The following is a 17,168-nucleotide window of genomic DNA, read 5'->3' on the forward strand; positions in this document are numbered from 1 at the left end:
CCAAGCTTAATTCTGAGAGAAGCAGAATGTGACCACTTTAAAAATATATATATTCTTTAGTGATTCTCTGTACTATTGCCAGTACAATGGTTGTATATGGACAAAATGAACAGTTTTTGCAATTATACCCTTTTCTCCTATGTTATCTTTTTTTTCTGATCACATTTACTGAAATGTAATTTTTGTCTGTTGAACCTGTTGAATATAGTAGTAAGAATTGAGTTCAAAAAGATCTTCACCATAAGACCAGAAACTATAAAACTCCTAGAGGAGAACATAGGCAAAACACTCTCCGACATAAATCACAGCAGGATCCTCTATGACCCACCTCCCAGAATATTGGAAATAAAAGCAAAAATAAACAAATGGGACCCAATTAAACTTAAAAGCTTTTGCACAACAAAGGAAACTATACGCAAGGTGAAAAGACGCCTTCAGAATGGGAGAAAATAATAGCAAATGAAGCAACAAAGGATTAATCTCAAAAACACACAAAAAACTCCTGCAGCTCAATTCCAGAAAAATAAATGACCCACTCAAAAAATGGGCCAAAGAACTAAACAGACATTTCTCCAAAGAAGACATACAGACGGCTAACAAAGACATGAAAAGATGCTCAACATCACTCATTATCAGAGAAATGCAAATCAAAACCACAATGAGGTACCAACACGCCAGTCAGGATGCCTGCTATCCAAAAGTCTACAAGCAATAAATGCTGGAGAGGGTGTGGAGAAAAGGGAACCTTCTTACACTGTTGGTGGAAATGCAAACTAGTACAGTCACTATGAAGAACAGTGGAGATTCCTTAAAAAACTGGAAATAGAACTGCCATATGACCCAGCAATACCACTCCTGGGCATACACACCAAGGAAACCAGATCTGAAAGAGACACGTGTACCCCAATGTTCATCGCAGCACTGTTTATAATAGCCAGGACAGGGAAGCAACCTAGATGCCCATCAGCAGACGAATGGAAGGAAGCTATGGTACATATACACTATGGAATATTACTCAGCCATTAAAAAGAATTCATTTGAATCAGTTCTAATGAGATGGATGAAACTGGAGCCCATTATACACAGTGAAGTAAGCCAGAAAGATAAAGACCAATACAGTATACTAATGCATATATATGGAATTTTAAAAGATGGTCATGATAACCCTATATGCAAAACAGAAAAAGAGACACAGATGTACAGAACAGACTTTTGGACTCTGTGGGAGAAGGAGAGGGTGGGATGTTCTGAGAGAATAGCATTGAAACAAGTATACTATCAAGGATGAAACAGATCACCAGCCCAGGTTGGATGCATGAGACAAGTGGTCAGGGCTGGTGCACTGGGAAGACCAAGAGGGATGGGATGGAGAGGGAGACGGGAGGGGGGATCACGATGGGGAATACATGTAAATCCATGGCTGATTCATGTCAATGTATGGCAAAAACCACTACAATATTATAAAGTAATTAGCCTCCAACTAATAAAAATAAATGAAAAGAGAACAAAAACAAAAAGGTCTTCACTTATGTAATAGTTCATATAAGGACTTACAAGCAACAGACTATGTATATTTGTACTTAAAACCAAAAAGAGTTGGAGTAAAGGGGAACTTCTAATCATGTGCAACATAACTTCATGACTATGCATTTATGTATGGCCATGGACTTTTATGCAGACATTTTACTGTTTTGATAATAGCATTGGGCTCATTTTAATATGTAAAATACCATCTAATTGATGTTCTGCTCATCCTCAGAGCTGCATTTTCAGGTATTCAGGGATAATTCTAATACCAACTAATATTCATCTAGCTAGTATCATGCTTTCAAAGAACTCAAAATGCTTGATTAAAACATTCTGAGCAAAGCTTCCCACATATGACACATTTTCAGACTTTCATTTTCCAGGGGACATAGTGACTCATGCTTTATTTTACTAATTATTATACACATCCTAGACAACTAAGAGGCTAAGGTTCAGAGTGGTAGGAGATTTATCATGAAACTATCATAAATTAACAGCAGTTCAAAGCTGTTTCTGATTGGTTTTATCTTACCATACTGTGTCAACTGAGGTCTTAGAGCAGAGAGATTTCAGTATCACAAAAGCAACTAAGTTACCCAAGAGTAATATGTGCATTTGAAAACATTGTAAGATTAATCACAATAATAAAATCTAACATTTAGTGAATATTTACTGTGTTTCAGGCACTACGCTAAGGAATTATGTACAAAACCTCATTTAATCTTCAAACAAGTCTCTAGAGTATGTAAGATACAATCACTTAAGGAAATTAAAGCTAAACAGAGAATAAAAAACTTCCCAAGGTAAGGGAGCTGTTAAGTAGCTGTTCCAGAATCAAACTCAGACTATCTGATTTCAAAACTCACATGCTGAATCAATACACGAGGTAGAATTAAAAGCTGCCTAACCATTTACACATTTCTATACCAAGGGACCACTATGATTCCTTCACTTATAAAAAGGTGAGACAAATCTCTTACTATGAAGTAACTGCACGCTCATTATCTTATTATTCAAATCAAGAACAGAACACTATTCCTCTAGTTCTGACACACTCCAAGACAAAGATTCCCAAAAATAGCACCAAGAAAAAAGCAAAGTACATAACTCAGGCAGGTTATGCCTCCCAGGTACTAGATGTACAACATCCCCAATATCATTACAGAGCAGAACCAAACATCATTATAATACCTAGTTTTAGAGTAGGAACATGAAGGGCAGGATAGAGACAATCCTCAAACTGTTCACCTGTCAAGATAAACACAGAGGAAGGGAGAGAAAAAAAAAATAAAACAAAATGAAAAATGAAAAAACAACTAAACTATACTTAGTGAAAGTGAAAGAAAGCATTAGTCACTTAAGTCATATATATGACAAAGATAAATTTTAAAAGTCCAACAATACATTTTTTGGTAATACACATAACAAAAGATTAATAACCCTAATATAAAAAATGACCTTATTATTCAATAATAAATTGACCAACAACTCAATTAAAAACATAGGCTAAAGAAATGTACAATTCACAGAAGAAATAAAAACGGCAACCAACGTAAAAACATTATTAACCTCACTAGCTAACCAATGAAATGTAATTTAAAACAATGCAAGATCAATCACTATTACAGTAACACAGATAAAAGATTGGAAAATAATCAGTATGAGCAAAGACAAGATGAGTTATCTCATACACTGTATAAACCAGCATGACCTTTCTGAAAGTCAACGTACTAAATGCATCAAAAATTTAAATGTTCATTCCTTTGACATAGCACTCATACTCACAGGCATTGCACAAAGATATATATGCAATGCTGTTCATCACAACATTATTTATAATCATTAAAAATTAGAGACGCCCCTGAGAACATTGACATTCTAGGAATTGACGAACTAAAACGAACTGGAATGGGTGAATTTAACTCAAATGACCATTATATCTACTACTGTGGGCAGAAATCCCTTAGAAGAAACGAAGTAGCCATCATGGTCAACAAAAGAGTCTGAAATGCAGTACTTGGATACAGTCTCAAAAACGACAGAATGATCTTTGTTCATTTCCAAGGCAAACCATTCAGTATCACGGTAATCCAAGCCTATGCCCCAATCAGTAATGCTGAAGAGCTGAAGTTGAACAGTTCTATGAAGACCTACAAGACCTTTTAGAACTAGCACCCAAAAAAGATGTCCTTTTCATTATACGGGACTGGAATGCAAAAGTAGGAAGTCAAGAAACACCTGGAGTAACAGGCAAATTTGGCCTTGGAGTGCGGAATGAAGCAGGGCAAAGGCTAATAGAGTTTTGCCAAGAGAACACACTGGTCATAGCAAACACCCTCTTCCAACAACACAAGAGAAGACTCTACACATGGACATCACCAGATGGTCAACATTGAAATCAGACTGATTATATTCTTTGAAGCCAAAGATGGAGAAGCTCTATACAGTCAGCAGAAACAAGACCGGGAGCTGACTGTGGCTCAGATCATGAACTCCTCATTGCCAAATTCAGACTTAAATTGAAGAAAGTAGGGAAAACCACTAGACCATTCAGGTATGACCTAAATCAAATCCCTTAGGATTATACAGTGGAAGTGAGATATAGATTTAAAGGACTAGATCTGATAGACAGAGTGCCTGATGAACTATGGCCGGAGGTTTGTGACACTGTACAGGAGACAGGGATCAAGACCATCCCCATGGAAAAGAAATGCAAAAAAGCAAAATGGCTGTCTGAGGAGGCCTTACAAATAGCTGTGAAAAGAAGAGAAGGGGAAAGCAAAGGAGAAAAGGAAAGATATTCCCATCTGAATGCAGAGTTCCAAAGAATAGAAGGAGAGATAAGAAAGCCTTCCTCAGGGATCAGTGCAAAGAAATAGAGGAAAACAACAGAATGGGAAAGCCTAGAGATCTCTTCAAGAAAATTAGAGATACCAAGGGAACATTTCATGCAAAGATGGGCTCCATAAAGGACAGAAATTGTATGGACCTAACAGAAGCAGAAGATATTAAAAAGAGGTGGCAAGAATACACAGAAAAACTATACAAAAAAGATCTTCACAACCCACATGATCACGATGGTATGATTACTCACCTAGAGTCAGACATCTGGAATATGAAGTCAAGTGGGCCTTAGAAAGCATCACTATGAACAAAGCTAGTGGAAGTGATGGAATTCCAGTTGAGCTATTTCACATCCTGTGAAAGTGCTGCACTCAATATGCCAGCAAATTTGGAAAACTCAGCAGTGGCCACAGGACTGGAAAAGGTCAGTTTTCATTCCAATCCCAAAGAAAGGCAATGCCAAAGAATGCTCAAAATACCACACAATTGCACTCATCTCACATGCTAATAAACTAATACTCAAAATTCTCCAAGCCAGGCTTCAGCAATTCATGAACCATGAACTTCCAGATGTTCAAACCGGTTTTAGAAAAGGCAGAGGAACCAGGGATCAAATTGCCAACATCCACTGGATCATCGAAAAAGCAAGAGAGTTCCAGAAAAACATCTATTTCTGCTTTATTGACTATGCCAAAGCCTTTGACTGTGTGGCTCACAATAAAGTGTGGAAAATTCTGAAAGAGATGGGAATACCAGACCACCTGACCTGCCTCTTGAGAAACCTGTATGCAGGTCAGGAAGTAACTGTTAGAACTGTACATGGAACAACAGACTGGTTCCAAATAGGAAAAGGAGTACTTCAAGGCTGTATATTGTCACCCTTCTTATTTAACTCATATGCAGAGTACATCATGAGAAACGCTGGGCTGGAAGAAGCACAAGCTGGAATCAAGATTGCTGGGAGAAATATCAATAACCTCAGATATGCAGAAGACACCACCCTTATGGCAGAAAGTGAAAAGGAACTAAAAAGCCTCTTGATGAAAGTGAAAGAAGAGAGTGAAAAAGTTGGCTTAAAGCTCAACGTTCAGAAAACTAAGATCATGGCATCTGGTCCCATCACTTCATGCGAAATAGATGGCGGGACAGTGGAACAGTTTCACACTTTACTTTTGGGGGCTCCAAAATCACTGCAGATGGTGATTGCAGCAATGAAATTGAAAGACGCTTACTCCTTGGGAGGAAAGTTATGACCAACCTAGATAGCATATTAAAAAGCAGAGACACTACTTTGCCAACAAAGGTTTGTCTACTCAAAGCTATGGTCTCTCCAGTGATCATGTATGGATGTGAGAGCTGGACTGTGAAGAAAGCTGAGTGCCAAAGAATTGATGCTTTTGAACTGTGGTGTTGGAGAAGACTCTTGAGAGTCCCTTGAACTGGAAGGAGATCCAACCAGTCCATGATAAGGAGATCAGTCCTGGGTGTTCATTGGAAGGACTGAAGCTGAAGCTGAAACTCCAATACTTTGGCCACATCATGGGAAGAGTTGATTCATTGGAAAAGACCCTGATGCTGGGAGGTTGAGGGCAGGAGGAGAAGGGGACGACAGAGGATGAGATGGCTGGATCACATCACTGACTCGATGGACATGGCTCTGGGTAAATTCCAGGAGTTGGTGATGGACAGGGAGGCCTGGCGTGCTGGGATTCATGGGATCACAAAGAGTCGGACATGACTCAGCGACTGAACTGAACTGATGCCTAGCAATAGAAGATCAATTAAACAACTATGAAATATTCATGCTTGCATGTGTGCTCAGCCTCTTCAGTCATGTCCTACTCTTTGAGATTCTATGGACTGTAGCCTGCCAAGTTTCTCTATCCATGGGATTCTCCAGGCAAGAATACTGAAGTGGGTTGCTCTGTCCTCCTCCAAGGGCTCTTCCACCAGGGACTGAACCCACATTTCACATCTCCTGCACTGGCAAGTAGGTTCTTTACCACTGGCACCACCTGGGAAGCCCTCAATACTATACTATATAATGCAAATAATTAAACAGATCTGGATTCTATATTTTGAAAACTGAGAGAACAATTTTCATTCCACTTATTTGAGCCCTTTGCTCAGCTGAAGTTAGAAAGATTGACCATAACACGGAAGTATGAGCTTCTTTTGCTCAATTCATTTCTCACAGTAATACAGTAAAGCTAACCATAGGAATTCCAGTGTACTTTGAAATCTAATTACTGAAAGAAGTACAAAACCTAAAGTACCAGACAACAACATGACAAGGGTCCTCAAAAAAGAATTTTGGAAAGCATCTTGATGAATGCCATCCATTTATAAGGGCTACATATTTCAGGCCACCTGGAAATGAGAGTTGACTAGATGACTTTACAACATAAATTTTTCAAAAGTTGACTTCATTTCAGGATCATTCACTATGTTCTATTCACCATGCAGAATGCAGCACAATATGCATATTTGCACAAATATGATATTCCTTGCCTTCTGGGAGTTTATGTTCTAAACAAAAATCCTAGAAAGTATATTGCCCCTTAAGGCTGGCTTTTAACTTTTTATTTTCTCTTTTCATTTGATTATAGTACAGGCATCTGCCACAAAAGTTCAATTTTTTTTTATACCTTAAAAGAGAGGGGCTTACCAAGGGAAGGGAGACAAATAATATACGTGAACCTACTCAAACCTAACAGACATCCAAATCAACCCTTAAGAAGTAGTCTTTGAGTGAATTTATTCATTGTGTTTACAGTAGAACATTTTCAACAAACACTGAAAATTATCACATTAAGAATCATGAAAGCACAAAGATACAGAAGTTATGATTCCTACTCTTTTTCTTAAAGTCACCTACCAAACTTTCACTTTCATTTATCACTCCTTGAGTAACATGCACAGTGATATTTAACACTCTCAGATTCAACAAGTTACAGGATAATACAGGACAAGATTACACACATGTGTTGGAGAGTTAGTGTGAAAGAATACAGCATATTTAAAACAGTTCTATCACTGAAATTCTCCTCGAATTCCTCCATCACCTTCATACAACCTTAGAGTTTACTTCAAAAACCCTCTAGATTAGGTAAGGCTAACATTATTTCCAATACCATGTAAATCATTCACAGGAAGATACTAAGACATGTTTAGTATCAGGCAAGGAGAAGGCAGTGGCACCCCACTCCAGTACTCTTGCCTGGAAAATCCCATGGACGGAAGAGCCTGGTAGGCTGCAGTCCATGGGGTCGCTAAGAGTCAGACGTGATTGAACAACTTAACTTTCACTTTTCACTTTCATGCATTGGAGAAGGAAGTGGCAACCCACTCCAGTGTTCTTGCCTGGAGAATCCCAAGGACCAGGGAGCCTGGTGGACTGCCGTCTATGGGGTCGCACAGAGTCAAACACAACTAAAGCGACTTAGCAGCAGCAGTATCAGGCAAAAATACAATCCATTTTTTAAAAAATATAATGAGGACTACTTGTTTCTATTGACTGAGTTGTCACTAGGACCATAGGTTGTTTAGAAGATCCTCAGAGCTAGAATATCATTTGCCATCATCTGAGGGGTGGCTGTTTAAGAGAGATCATGAGCTAGAATGCAGAATATGAAGGCATACCTCTAATCTCAATGCTGACAGTATCATCAACTAAGATGGAATACCTAAGAATGAGGGCTTATTTGTGAGGTAGGGGCAACAGCCATCATTTTTAGTATGCTTTTAAGCAGCTGTCATTTCCATCACTTTATTAATTTCTTACTATACTGACATTTGAATCACTTTATTAATTTTTTCCTCTACTGTTATCTTAGTTGTCCAATTTAAAAATAAAGACTATACCAATAACTGCCACTAGCAGGAAACAATTATGATACACTGCTACCCATATACATGAAATTCTGTAAATAGTTGGGGAGAGAAGTTGAGTGATCCATTTCTGAGATTTTGGAGGCCCAGTTTCCTCATCCTGTTCCCACAAACTTTTATCAGAGATATTTCAAACATTATGCCACAGTTATACAAAATAAGTGAAACATCACCAAGCAGAAATCCTAGGGTAGGTATTCTGAACATGTTGGTAAAGAAAGTCACTTCATTTGAGAGGTTTCTGCCCCTTCAACCTCACCCTCCTTACCAATATACATTCATCACCGAAAAGGGAAATATTTACAAAAGTTAGTTTAGTTATGTTTAAATATTATGTTTAGCTGTCTGGAGACCATGTTCTCAAAATTTATACAAGAAATCAAGGATTAAACTTCATAACAATTAGAAAACCACACTGTGTAAAATCAAAGAGTTAGTTAAAAGATATTAAAATAGTTTTACCACTGGTGCTAAAACGAAATGACTCCATCTCTTCCCAACACCTGGAACCAAAACCTTTCGAACTTTCATGTAAACAAACCAGGGCACACCAAATGCTCTGTCTGCAGCAAGGTACCACCTCTGCACAGGCATTTGGGTGAAAAATGTGGAAAATGCCTGAGGGCTCTTTGAAGCAGCTTGGGAGAAGTGAGAGCAGGAAAGAGGCTCTTCTCTAGGGTAAGTTTGTTTAGTAGAAAGTAAGCAAGTTGTCAGGGTAAAAGTTGACAATGTTGATTCCAACAGTTTGAACTGTGAATAAACATCCAAAGGGATTATGTTACTGAGAATTAGAAAAGATTCCATTGAACTCAATAGAGCATTTGTGTTTTCAAAGATAATATGCCTTCAAGTCACACTCTGGATGCACAGTTTAGGATTAGAATTACCCTAAGCTCTTTCTATGCCACATTAAAGAACATAGGATTTGACCTCTCTAATGTATGCTTTAAAATGTTCGAATAACTGAATTGGAAAATACTATACACATGTACATTTGTACATCTGAGGTAGACTAAAGAAATTTGGAGAAAAATATGTTCTTTCCAAACATCTAAACTTAAACATAGTTTTACTAACCAATTTAGGATTTATTAGCCATAAATCACTTTAAAGTTTTCCCTCCTTAATGACCTATCCAAGAACAAAAAATAGGGCCTATACTTATGAAATCCATAATCCTCTTCTCTGCTCTCTAAAGTCACATTTAAATCTGGCTTTCATCTTATGTTGTTGGGTTTTTCACCAGTTACAAGATGGAAAGTTAGTAGAGACTTGTGCTTTTTCAAAAGCAAAACAACTTGGTTGCCACTCAGTAATTCCTGGTGAAATGCCGCAAGTTTGTAAAAAATTTTTAAATTTTCCTAACTTGGAACTTACAAAAGTAAGTGTGAGATGTTCATTGCCCATCAGACATTGCATCTTTTTATTTTTAATATTCATAAACAAGAAAAAAACATACACTTTGATTTATTAAAGTTTATCTGAATCAATATGCAGATCTGCCTTGCGTACCGTTAGGAAAATGGAGGTAACTCAGACTGCTGTTCTCAGTTCATCAGAAGTCCTTCATGATTCTCACACTAGAGTGTGCTATTAGAATTTTTTCCAAAGTTTGACAAAAACATGCAATTCACATGCTCTTTACTGCAGCAGCCCCGCAAAAAGTTGTTTCTCCTTTAAACTTTCACACATATTCACTTCCCTCCTAGAACCAAGGATGTAAGTGAATATGGCTCAGTCTCATAGCCTCTTTGCTCTTAAAAAGAAAATCAAATTCCCTAGATAGTTTCAAACTCTTCCCAAAATAGAACATTCTCAGCTCTGCCTGTGGATCATTATCTCTTTTACATTTCATCTTTATATTCACTGGGTTCACAGAAAGGGCATACACAGAAAGAGGAAAATAGCTGCTTCTTAGACACCAAATTTAGTAATTCTCTCAAATCTATTGGCACACATCTAAAAAGTCATATTTTTACAAGGCTTCATTAGGTTTCCATTGGTCCTTCTTTTGAGAACACACATGCCAAACCACCCATAACCTCAAGTCAAAATACATCTGCAAAATATAATAAATATTTTATATGAATACTCATCATGATTTTAAAAAGGATATGTGGAAAGAGACAGACACATCATCTGAATCCCACTTTTGTGTCTCCCAAGCAACAAGCTGCTAACCAGTGGAGACCATCAATCTACAGTGCCCTAAGATTCCAGCCGACCCCAATACCCTTACCTGTTAATATAAGATTACTGTAAGTATTAGAGAATTGCTCCTTTAGAAGAACCAGATGCATCTGAGCTGCCTTCTCCCGTTGGAGCTCCAGCATAACATCAGGGTGCTGGGCAATCTTGCAGCCTTTCTGTTTATCCAAGGCAACATCACTTCGAACAATGTCTAAAAAAAAAAAAAAAAAAGAAGGAAGGCAGGCAGCAAAAACAAACAAACAAAAAAAAACAGAAACTATATACACAAAGTCCTATTTCACCCAATATGACAGAATTTGTAAACTACTACATTTTCATCAAAATGAAAAGATACAGAAATAATAAACCTGAAGCGTCTCCCACTTCACAATGCATCCTAAAAATTTCTCTGGTCATCTCCAAAATCTTTGGAGATTTCTGTTTCTTAGTTTTCTCTGAGCTTATTTAAGATTCTCACTCCTTGGTTCCCCTTCTCAGCTCACCTCCAGGAATTATTTACCCCCTGGGGCAATTTTTTTTTTTTTTAATGAAGAATGACTTCATTATTTGAAACTAGGGCCTTTTTCTTTACATCTTTTACCATGGGGAAAAATAATAAAATCTTGCCTGAATACCAGTGACTATGAAGGTTATTGTCATGCAGCAATCTGAAAGGCAACTCTAGAAACCTTCAAGTTTTACATAACAAACAAACTGAAGGATTTTAGGGAGAAAATGTTAAAAATTAAAAAAAACAAACAAAACACTGTTGACACCTATGGCTTTGGAAAAGAAAAACTAATGTTCACGTCAATAGTACCAATAGGAAAGATTTGGCTCTTTAAGCGATATCATTGACACCTAAGAGAAAACAAGGCAGGAGACATGAATGGTGGGCCATCATTCTGTGCAAAAGATTTTCAAACATATCAAAAGAGCCCTAGAAGAGAAGCTCAGATATAAAAACAAACCAACGACAATTGAGCATTAGGATGTATGGTTCACAAAGATTACCCAAATGTGAGAATAGCACTCACTCACTTTAGATAAAAACACAGAAGCTGGTTGGAAATAATGCAATATTTATACATAAACATATTTATATTAATTTCTACGATGTAGGCAATAAGATGAACTCATTTAACAATCAAGTAAGTAACTAATCTTGAAGGTATTCTGAGCCTTGAATACAAAATTAAAATAAAATCAAGAATACACTCTAGTTTACAAGATCATTAAACGAAGGTAAGAGGAATAATAAATACCATTTATTTAAATTACACTATAAAATTTTTAAAATACAGTGCATTATTAAATCCTTTGAACCACTGATGAAAGCAAACATTGTTGACTAGCCGACCTATATTGTAAACACAGTACATTCACCTTTGCCTTCCTCTACCATAGAGACTGAAGAGCCAAAATATACAATTCCCCAGCTTTCCTTGAAAGTCATGAGTAGCCATGTAACATACATAGCCATGCCAATGCACTGCAGGCATATATCCCTAGGGGGTTCCCTGGCCAAATTAAAAGAGAGAACCTCACTAAGAAAAAACAGTTTTTTCCTTGAGCGTTTTAGTCCTTTCTATTCTTTATGCCTGAAATATAACAAAAGGCCCAAAGTTATAGCAGCCGTTTTGTGGCAATGACTCAAAAAGCACAAGGGCACAACTCTTACACGCTAAAGATGGTGAACAGGACGATGAGATGAGCTTATGCCCCTAAGATCATTACTGAGCTGTCATATTTGTGCTCAAGAGCCTATATTTTCTTTCTTGTCGTGTAACATAAAGGCACTATTTGTATAAACCATTAATGTGTGCTCAGTCGCTCAGTTGTGTCTGACCCTTTGTGACCCCATGGAATGTAGCCCTCTGGCTCCTTTGTCCATGGGGACTCTCCAGGCAAGAATACTGGAGTGGGTTGTCATGCCCTTCTCCAGGGGATCTTCCCAACCCAGGTTCCCTGCACTGCATGCAGATTCTTTACCATCTGAGCCACCAGGGAAGCCAAAACCATTAACAGTAAGCTATTTTTTAAATCCTAATCTATTTTGTTGTGGTGCACAGGCTTCTCATTGCTTTTCATGCAGTGACTTCTCTTGTTGTGACCACCTTACTTGCCTCCTGAGAAACCTATATACAGGTCAAGAAACAACAGTTGAAACCAGACATGGAACAATGGAATGATTCAAAACTGGCAAAAGTATGTCAAGGCTGTATATTGTCACCCTGCTTATTTAACTTATATGCAGAGTATATCATGCAAAATGCCAGGCTGGATGAAGCACAAGCTGGAATCAAGATTGCTGGGGAAAATATCAATAACCTCAGATGTGTATATGACACCACCCTTATGGCAGAAAGTGAAGAAGAACTAAAGAGCCTCTTGATGAAGGTGAAAGAGGAGAGTGAAAAAGCTGGCTTAAAACTCAACATTCAAAAAACTAAGATTACAGCATCCAGTCCCATCACTTCATCGCAAATAGATGGAGAAAAAATGGAAATAGTGGCAGATTTTATTTCTTGGGCTCTAAAATCACTGCAGATGGTACCTGCAGCCATAAAGTTAAAAGATGTTTTCTCCTTTGAAGAAAAGATATGACAAACTTAGATAGAATATTAAAAAGCAGAGACATCACTTTGCTGACCAAGATCTGTATAGTCAAGCGATGGTTTTTCCAGTAGTCATGTAATGGATGTGAGGATTCAATGTTGTACTGTAAGGAAAGCTGAGCACCGAAGAACTGGTATTTTGAACTGTGGTGCTGAAAAAGACTCTTGAGCGTCCCTTGGACAACAAGGAGATCATACCAGTCAATCCTAAAGGAAATCAGTCATGAATATTCATTAGAATAATCATTCACTGATGCTGAAGCTGACGTTCCAATATTGTGGCCACTTGATGCGAAGAACTGACTCACTCGAAAAGACTCAATGCTGGGAAAGATTGAAGATAAAAGGAGAAGCGGGCAGCAGGGGATGAGATGGTTGGATGGCATCACCGACTCAATGGACATAAGTTTGAGCAAACTCTGGGAGGTAGTGAAGGACAGGGAGGCCTGGCATGCTGCAGTCCATGGGGTCACAAACAGTCTGAGACAGCTTAGCAACTGAACAACAATAATCTGTTCTGTAATCCTAAATGATAATGAGTAACATTATTATCCCTAATTTATGTATGGAAAAACCGAGGTCCACAAAGCTTAAGTGACTTACTCAAGTTCACAAACCATGGTGAGTCCCAAATCCCAAAATTTTCAAAGCCAAATTCACTGATTGTTCCAGAAGTTACTCCTATATAGAAACTAATGAACTTAATAGTACCTTCTTATACTATGCAGTAGCATACTACAGCTGATCTATCCAGAAAAGAAACATGGATGATACTTTCCCAAAAAACATTACAAAACTTGTACCAAAATACACTATAATGAAGAAAGAGGGGTTTCAATTATCCTGACATCTTCTGATAGAAATCTGATTCAAAGAACAGAATATCTACTAAACTATTTCCTATCTAACAAATGTTTTGTTCAGAAGGCAGAAGAAGCAATAACTGATATCAACGTCATTTAATCCAGAAACTTGAAATAAAATGAACAAATTACCTTAACATTAAGAATAGTAAGAAAAAAAAAAAAAAAAAAAGAATAGTAAGAAAAAAAAAAAAAAGAATAGTAAGAAAACAATGGGCACAGCCTAACATACATCCTAAACTTTTTTTTTTCTACATCCTAAACTTTTAAAAAGTACATTTCAACAATGTTTGTGGAAAACATATATTTGCAATATAGACTTTTTTTTTGAGATACAGTTGATTCATAATATTATATTAATCTCAGGTATACAAGTTCATGATTCAGTATTTTTATATTAATAGTTATTTAAAGTTATTATAAAATATTGGCTATATTCCCTGTGGTGTGCAATATATCCTTGCGGGGTATTTATTTTATACATGGTAGTTTGTACTTCTTGATCTCTTGCCCCTATTTTGCCCCTCCTTCCTTCCCTCTACCTGCTGGTAACCACTAATTTGTTCTCTATATCTGTCTTTTCTGTTTTGCCATATTCATTCTTTTGTTTCATTTTTTAGATTATCCCATATGTAAGTGATAACATACAGTATTTGTCTTTCTCAGATTTATTTCACCAAGCATAATACCCTCCAGGTCCATCCACATTATTGCAAATGGCAAGATTTCATCTTCTTATGGCTGAATAATATTCCACTGACCCATCAACAGATGAAAGGATAAAGATAAGATAGATAGATAGATCACAACAGTGACCAACTCCCAATCAGTCATATGATTTACAAATATTCTTCCCCATTCAGTAGACTGTCTTCATTTTGGCAATGGTTTCCTTGGCCGTGCAAAAGCTTTGAAGTCCATTTGTTTATTTTTGCTTTCATTTGTCTTTATCTTAAGAGACAGATCCAAAAAAAATTTCCATCATTTATGTCATATAGTGTTATGCCTAGGTTTTCTTATATGAGCTTTATGGTTTCTGTTCTTACATTTAGGTCTTTAAATCACTTTGAACTTACTTTTCTGTGAGAAAGTAGTCCAGTTCAATTTATTTACATGCAGCTATCCAATTTTCCCAGCACCACTTACTGAAGAGATTGTTTTTCCCCATTGCACATTCTTATTTCTTCTGTCATAGATTAATTGACCATAAACATGTGGGTTTATTTCTGGACTCTCCCTTCTGTTTCATTGATCTATGTCTGTTTTTGTGCCAGTACCATTCGGTTTTGATCACTGTAGCTTTGTAGTACAATCTGAAGTCAGGGAGCATAACACCTCAGGATCTGTTCCTCTTTCTCAAGATTGTTTTGGCTATTCAAGGTCCTTTGTGCTTGCATACAAATTTTAAAATTAAATGTTCTAGTTCTGAGGGAAAAAATGCCATCGGTATTTTGATAGGGATTGTATTGAATCTACAGACTGCCTGGGGTAGTATGACCATTTTAACAATATTGATTCTTCCAATCCATGAACAAGGAGTATCTTTTCATCTGTTTGTGTTATATTCAATTTTTTACACCAGTATCTTAAAAGTTTTCTTAGTACAAGTCTTAGGTAGGTTTCTTCCTAGATATTTTATTCTCTTTGATGTGAGTGTAAATGGGATTCTTTAGTTTCTCTTTCAGATAGTTTGTTGCTGTATAGAGATGCAACAAATAGATGTATGCTAATTTTGTATCCTGCAGCATTACCAAATTCATTGATGAGCTATATTAGTCTTCTGGTGGCATTTTTAGGATTTTCTATGTACAGCATCATGTCATCTGCAAACAGTGACAGTTTTACTTCTTCCTTTCCAATTTGGATTCCCTTTATTTCTTTTCCTTCTCTGATTTCTGTGGCCAGGACTTTCAAAACTATGTTGAATAGAAGTGATGAGAGTAAACAAACATCCTTGTCTTGTTCCTCATCTTAGAGGAAATGCACTCAGCTTTGAACATGATGTTATTAATAGCTGTACATTTATCATAAATGGCCTTTACTATATTGAGGTACGTTTCCTCTATGCCCACTTTCCTGAGATTGTTTTATCATAATTGGATGTTGAACTTTATCAAAAGCATTTTCAACATCTACTGAGATGACCACGTGGCTTTATTCTTCAATCTGTTAATGTGATATATCACACTGATTGATTTGCGAGCACTGAAAAATCTTTGCATTACTAGGATAAATTCCACTTGATCGTTGTGTATGATCCTTTAATGCATTGTTGAATTCAGTTAGCTTATATTTTGTTGAGAATTTTTACATCTCTGTTCATACAGGTAACATGCAATTTTCTTTTTTTGTGATTTTTTCTGTCTGGTTTTGGTATCAGGGTGATGCTGACCTCACAGAATAAGTTCAGAAGTGTTCCTTTTTCTGAAATTTTTTTGAGTAGTTTCAGAAGGATAGGTATTAATGTTTGGTAGAATTCAACTATGAAGCCAGCTGGTCTTGAATTTTTACTACTGATTCAATTTCGTTACTGTTAATTAGTCTATTTGTACTTTCTTCCTGATTTGGTTGGGAGGTTATATATTTCCAAAAATTTGTCCATTTTTTTCTAGGGTGCACATTTTATTGGTGTATAGCAATCTCTTATGACCCTCTGTATTTCTGCGCTGTCAGCTGTAAATTCTTTTTTATTTCTGGTTTTACTGACTGTGGCCTTCTCTCTCGCTCTTTTTTTTTTTTTTTTTGATGAGTCTATTTAAAAGTTTATCAATTTTGTTTATCTTTTCCAAGAACCAGCTCTTAGTTCCACTGATTTCCCTATTTTCTGTTAGTCTCTATTTCATTTATTTCAGCTCTGATCATTATGACTGCTTTCCTTCTGCCAAATTTGGGTTTTGTTTGTTCTTTTTCTAGTTCCTTTAGGTGTAAGGTTAGTTTGTTTCTTTGATATTTTTCTTCTTTCCTGAGGTGAAGCATAAGTCACTATAAACTTCCTTCTTAGAACTACTTTTGCTATATCCCATTAATTTTGGATCATTGTGTTTTCATTTTCACTTGTCTACAGATATTTTTTATTTCTTCTTTGATTTCTTCACTGATACATTAGTTGTCCAGTAGCATGTCTTTCCACATGTTTGTGTTTTTCCCTTAACTACTGAAAGTGGATATGGATGATTTTGTACTACTTTTGTGCTTTAACATTCCCACTTGCTTTGTATGTCATTGACTTACTACC

At 36.8% G+C, this 17,168-nt stretch overlaps 1 protein-coding gene across 3 annotated transcripts in view; it reads right to left on the reverse strand.

Moving 5' to 3' along the window:
• Nucleotides 1-17,168, reverse strand: part of HPSE2 (heparanase 2 (inactive)) — a 659,857-nt gene that overhangs the window by 582,918 nt on the left and 59,771 nt on the right. For all 3 annotated transcript variants that reach the window (XM_043926546.1, XM_043926545.1, XM_043926548.1), the window contains exon 3: nt 10,502-10,663. In XM_043926546.1, coding sequence (XP_043782481.1) covers nt 10,502-10,663 — 162 coding nt within the window. The remainder of the gene's footprint in view (nt 1-10,501; nt 10,664-17,168) is intronic.

The sequence above is a fragment of the Cervus elaphus genome, chromosome 15 (assembly GCF_910594005.1).
Source record: "Cervus elaphus chromosome 15, mCerEla1.1, whole genome shotgun sequence".
Lineage (NCBI taxonomy): Eukaryota > Metazoa > Chordata > Mammalia > Artiodactyla > Cervidae > Cervus > Cervus elaphus.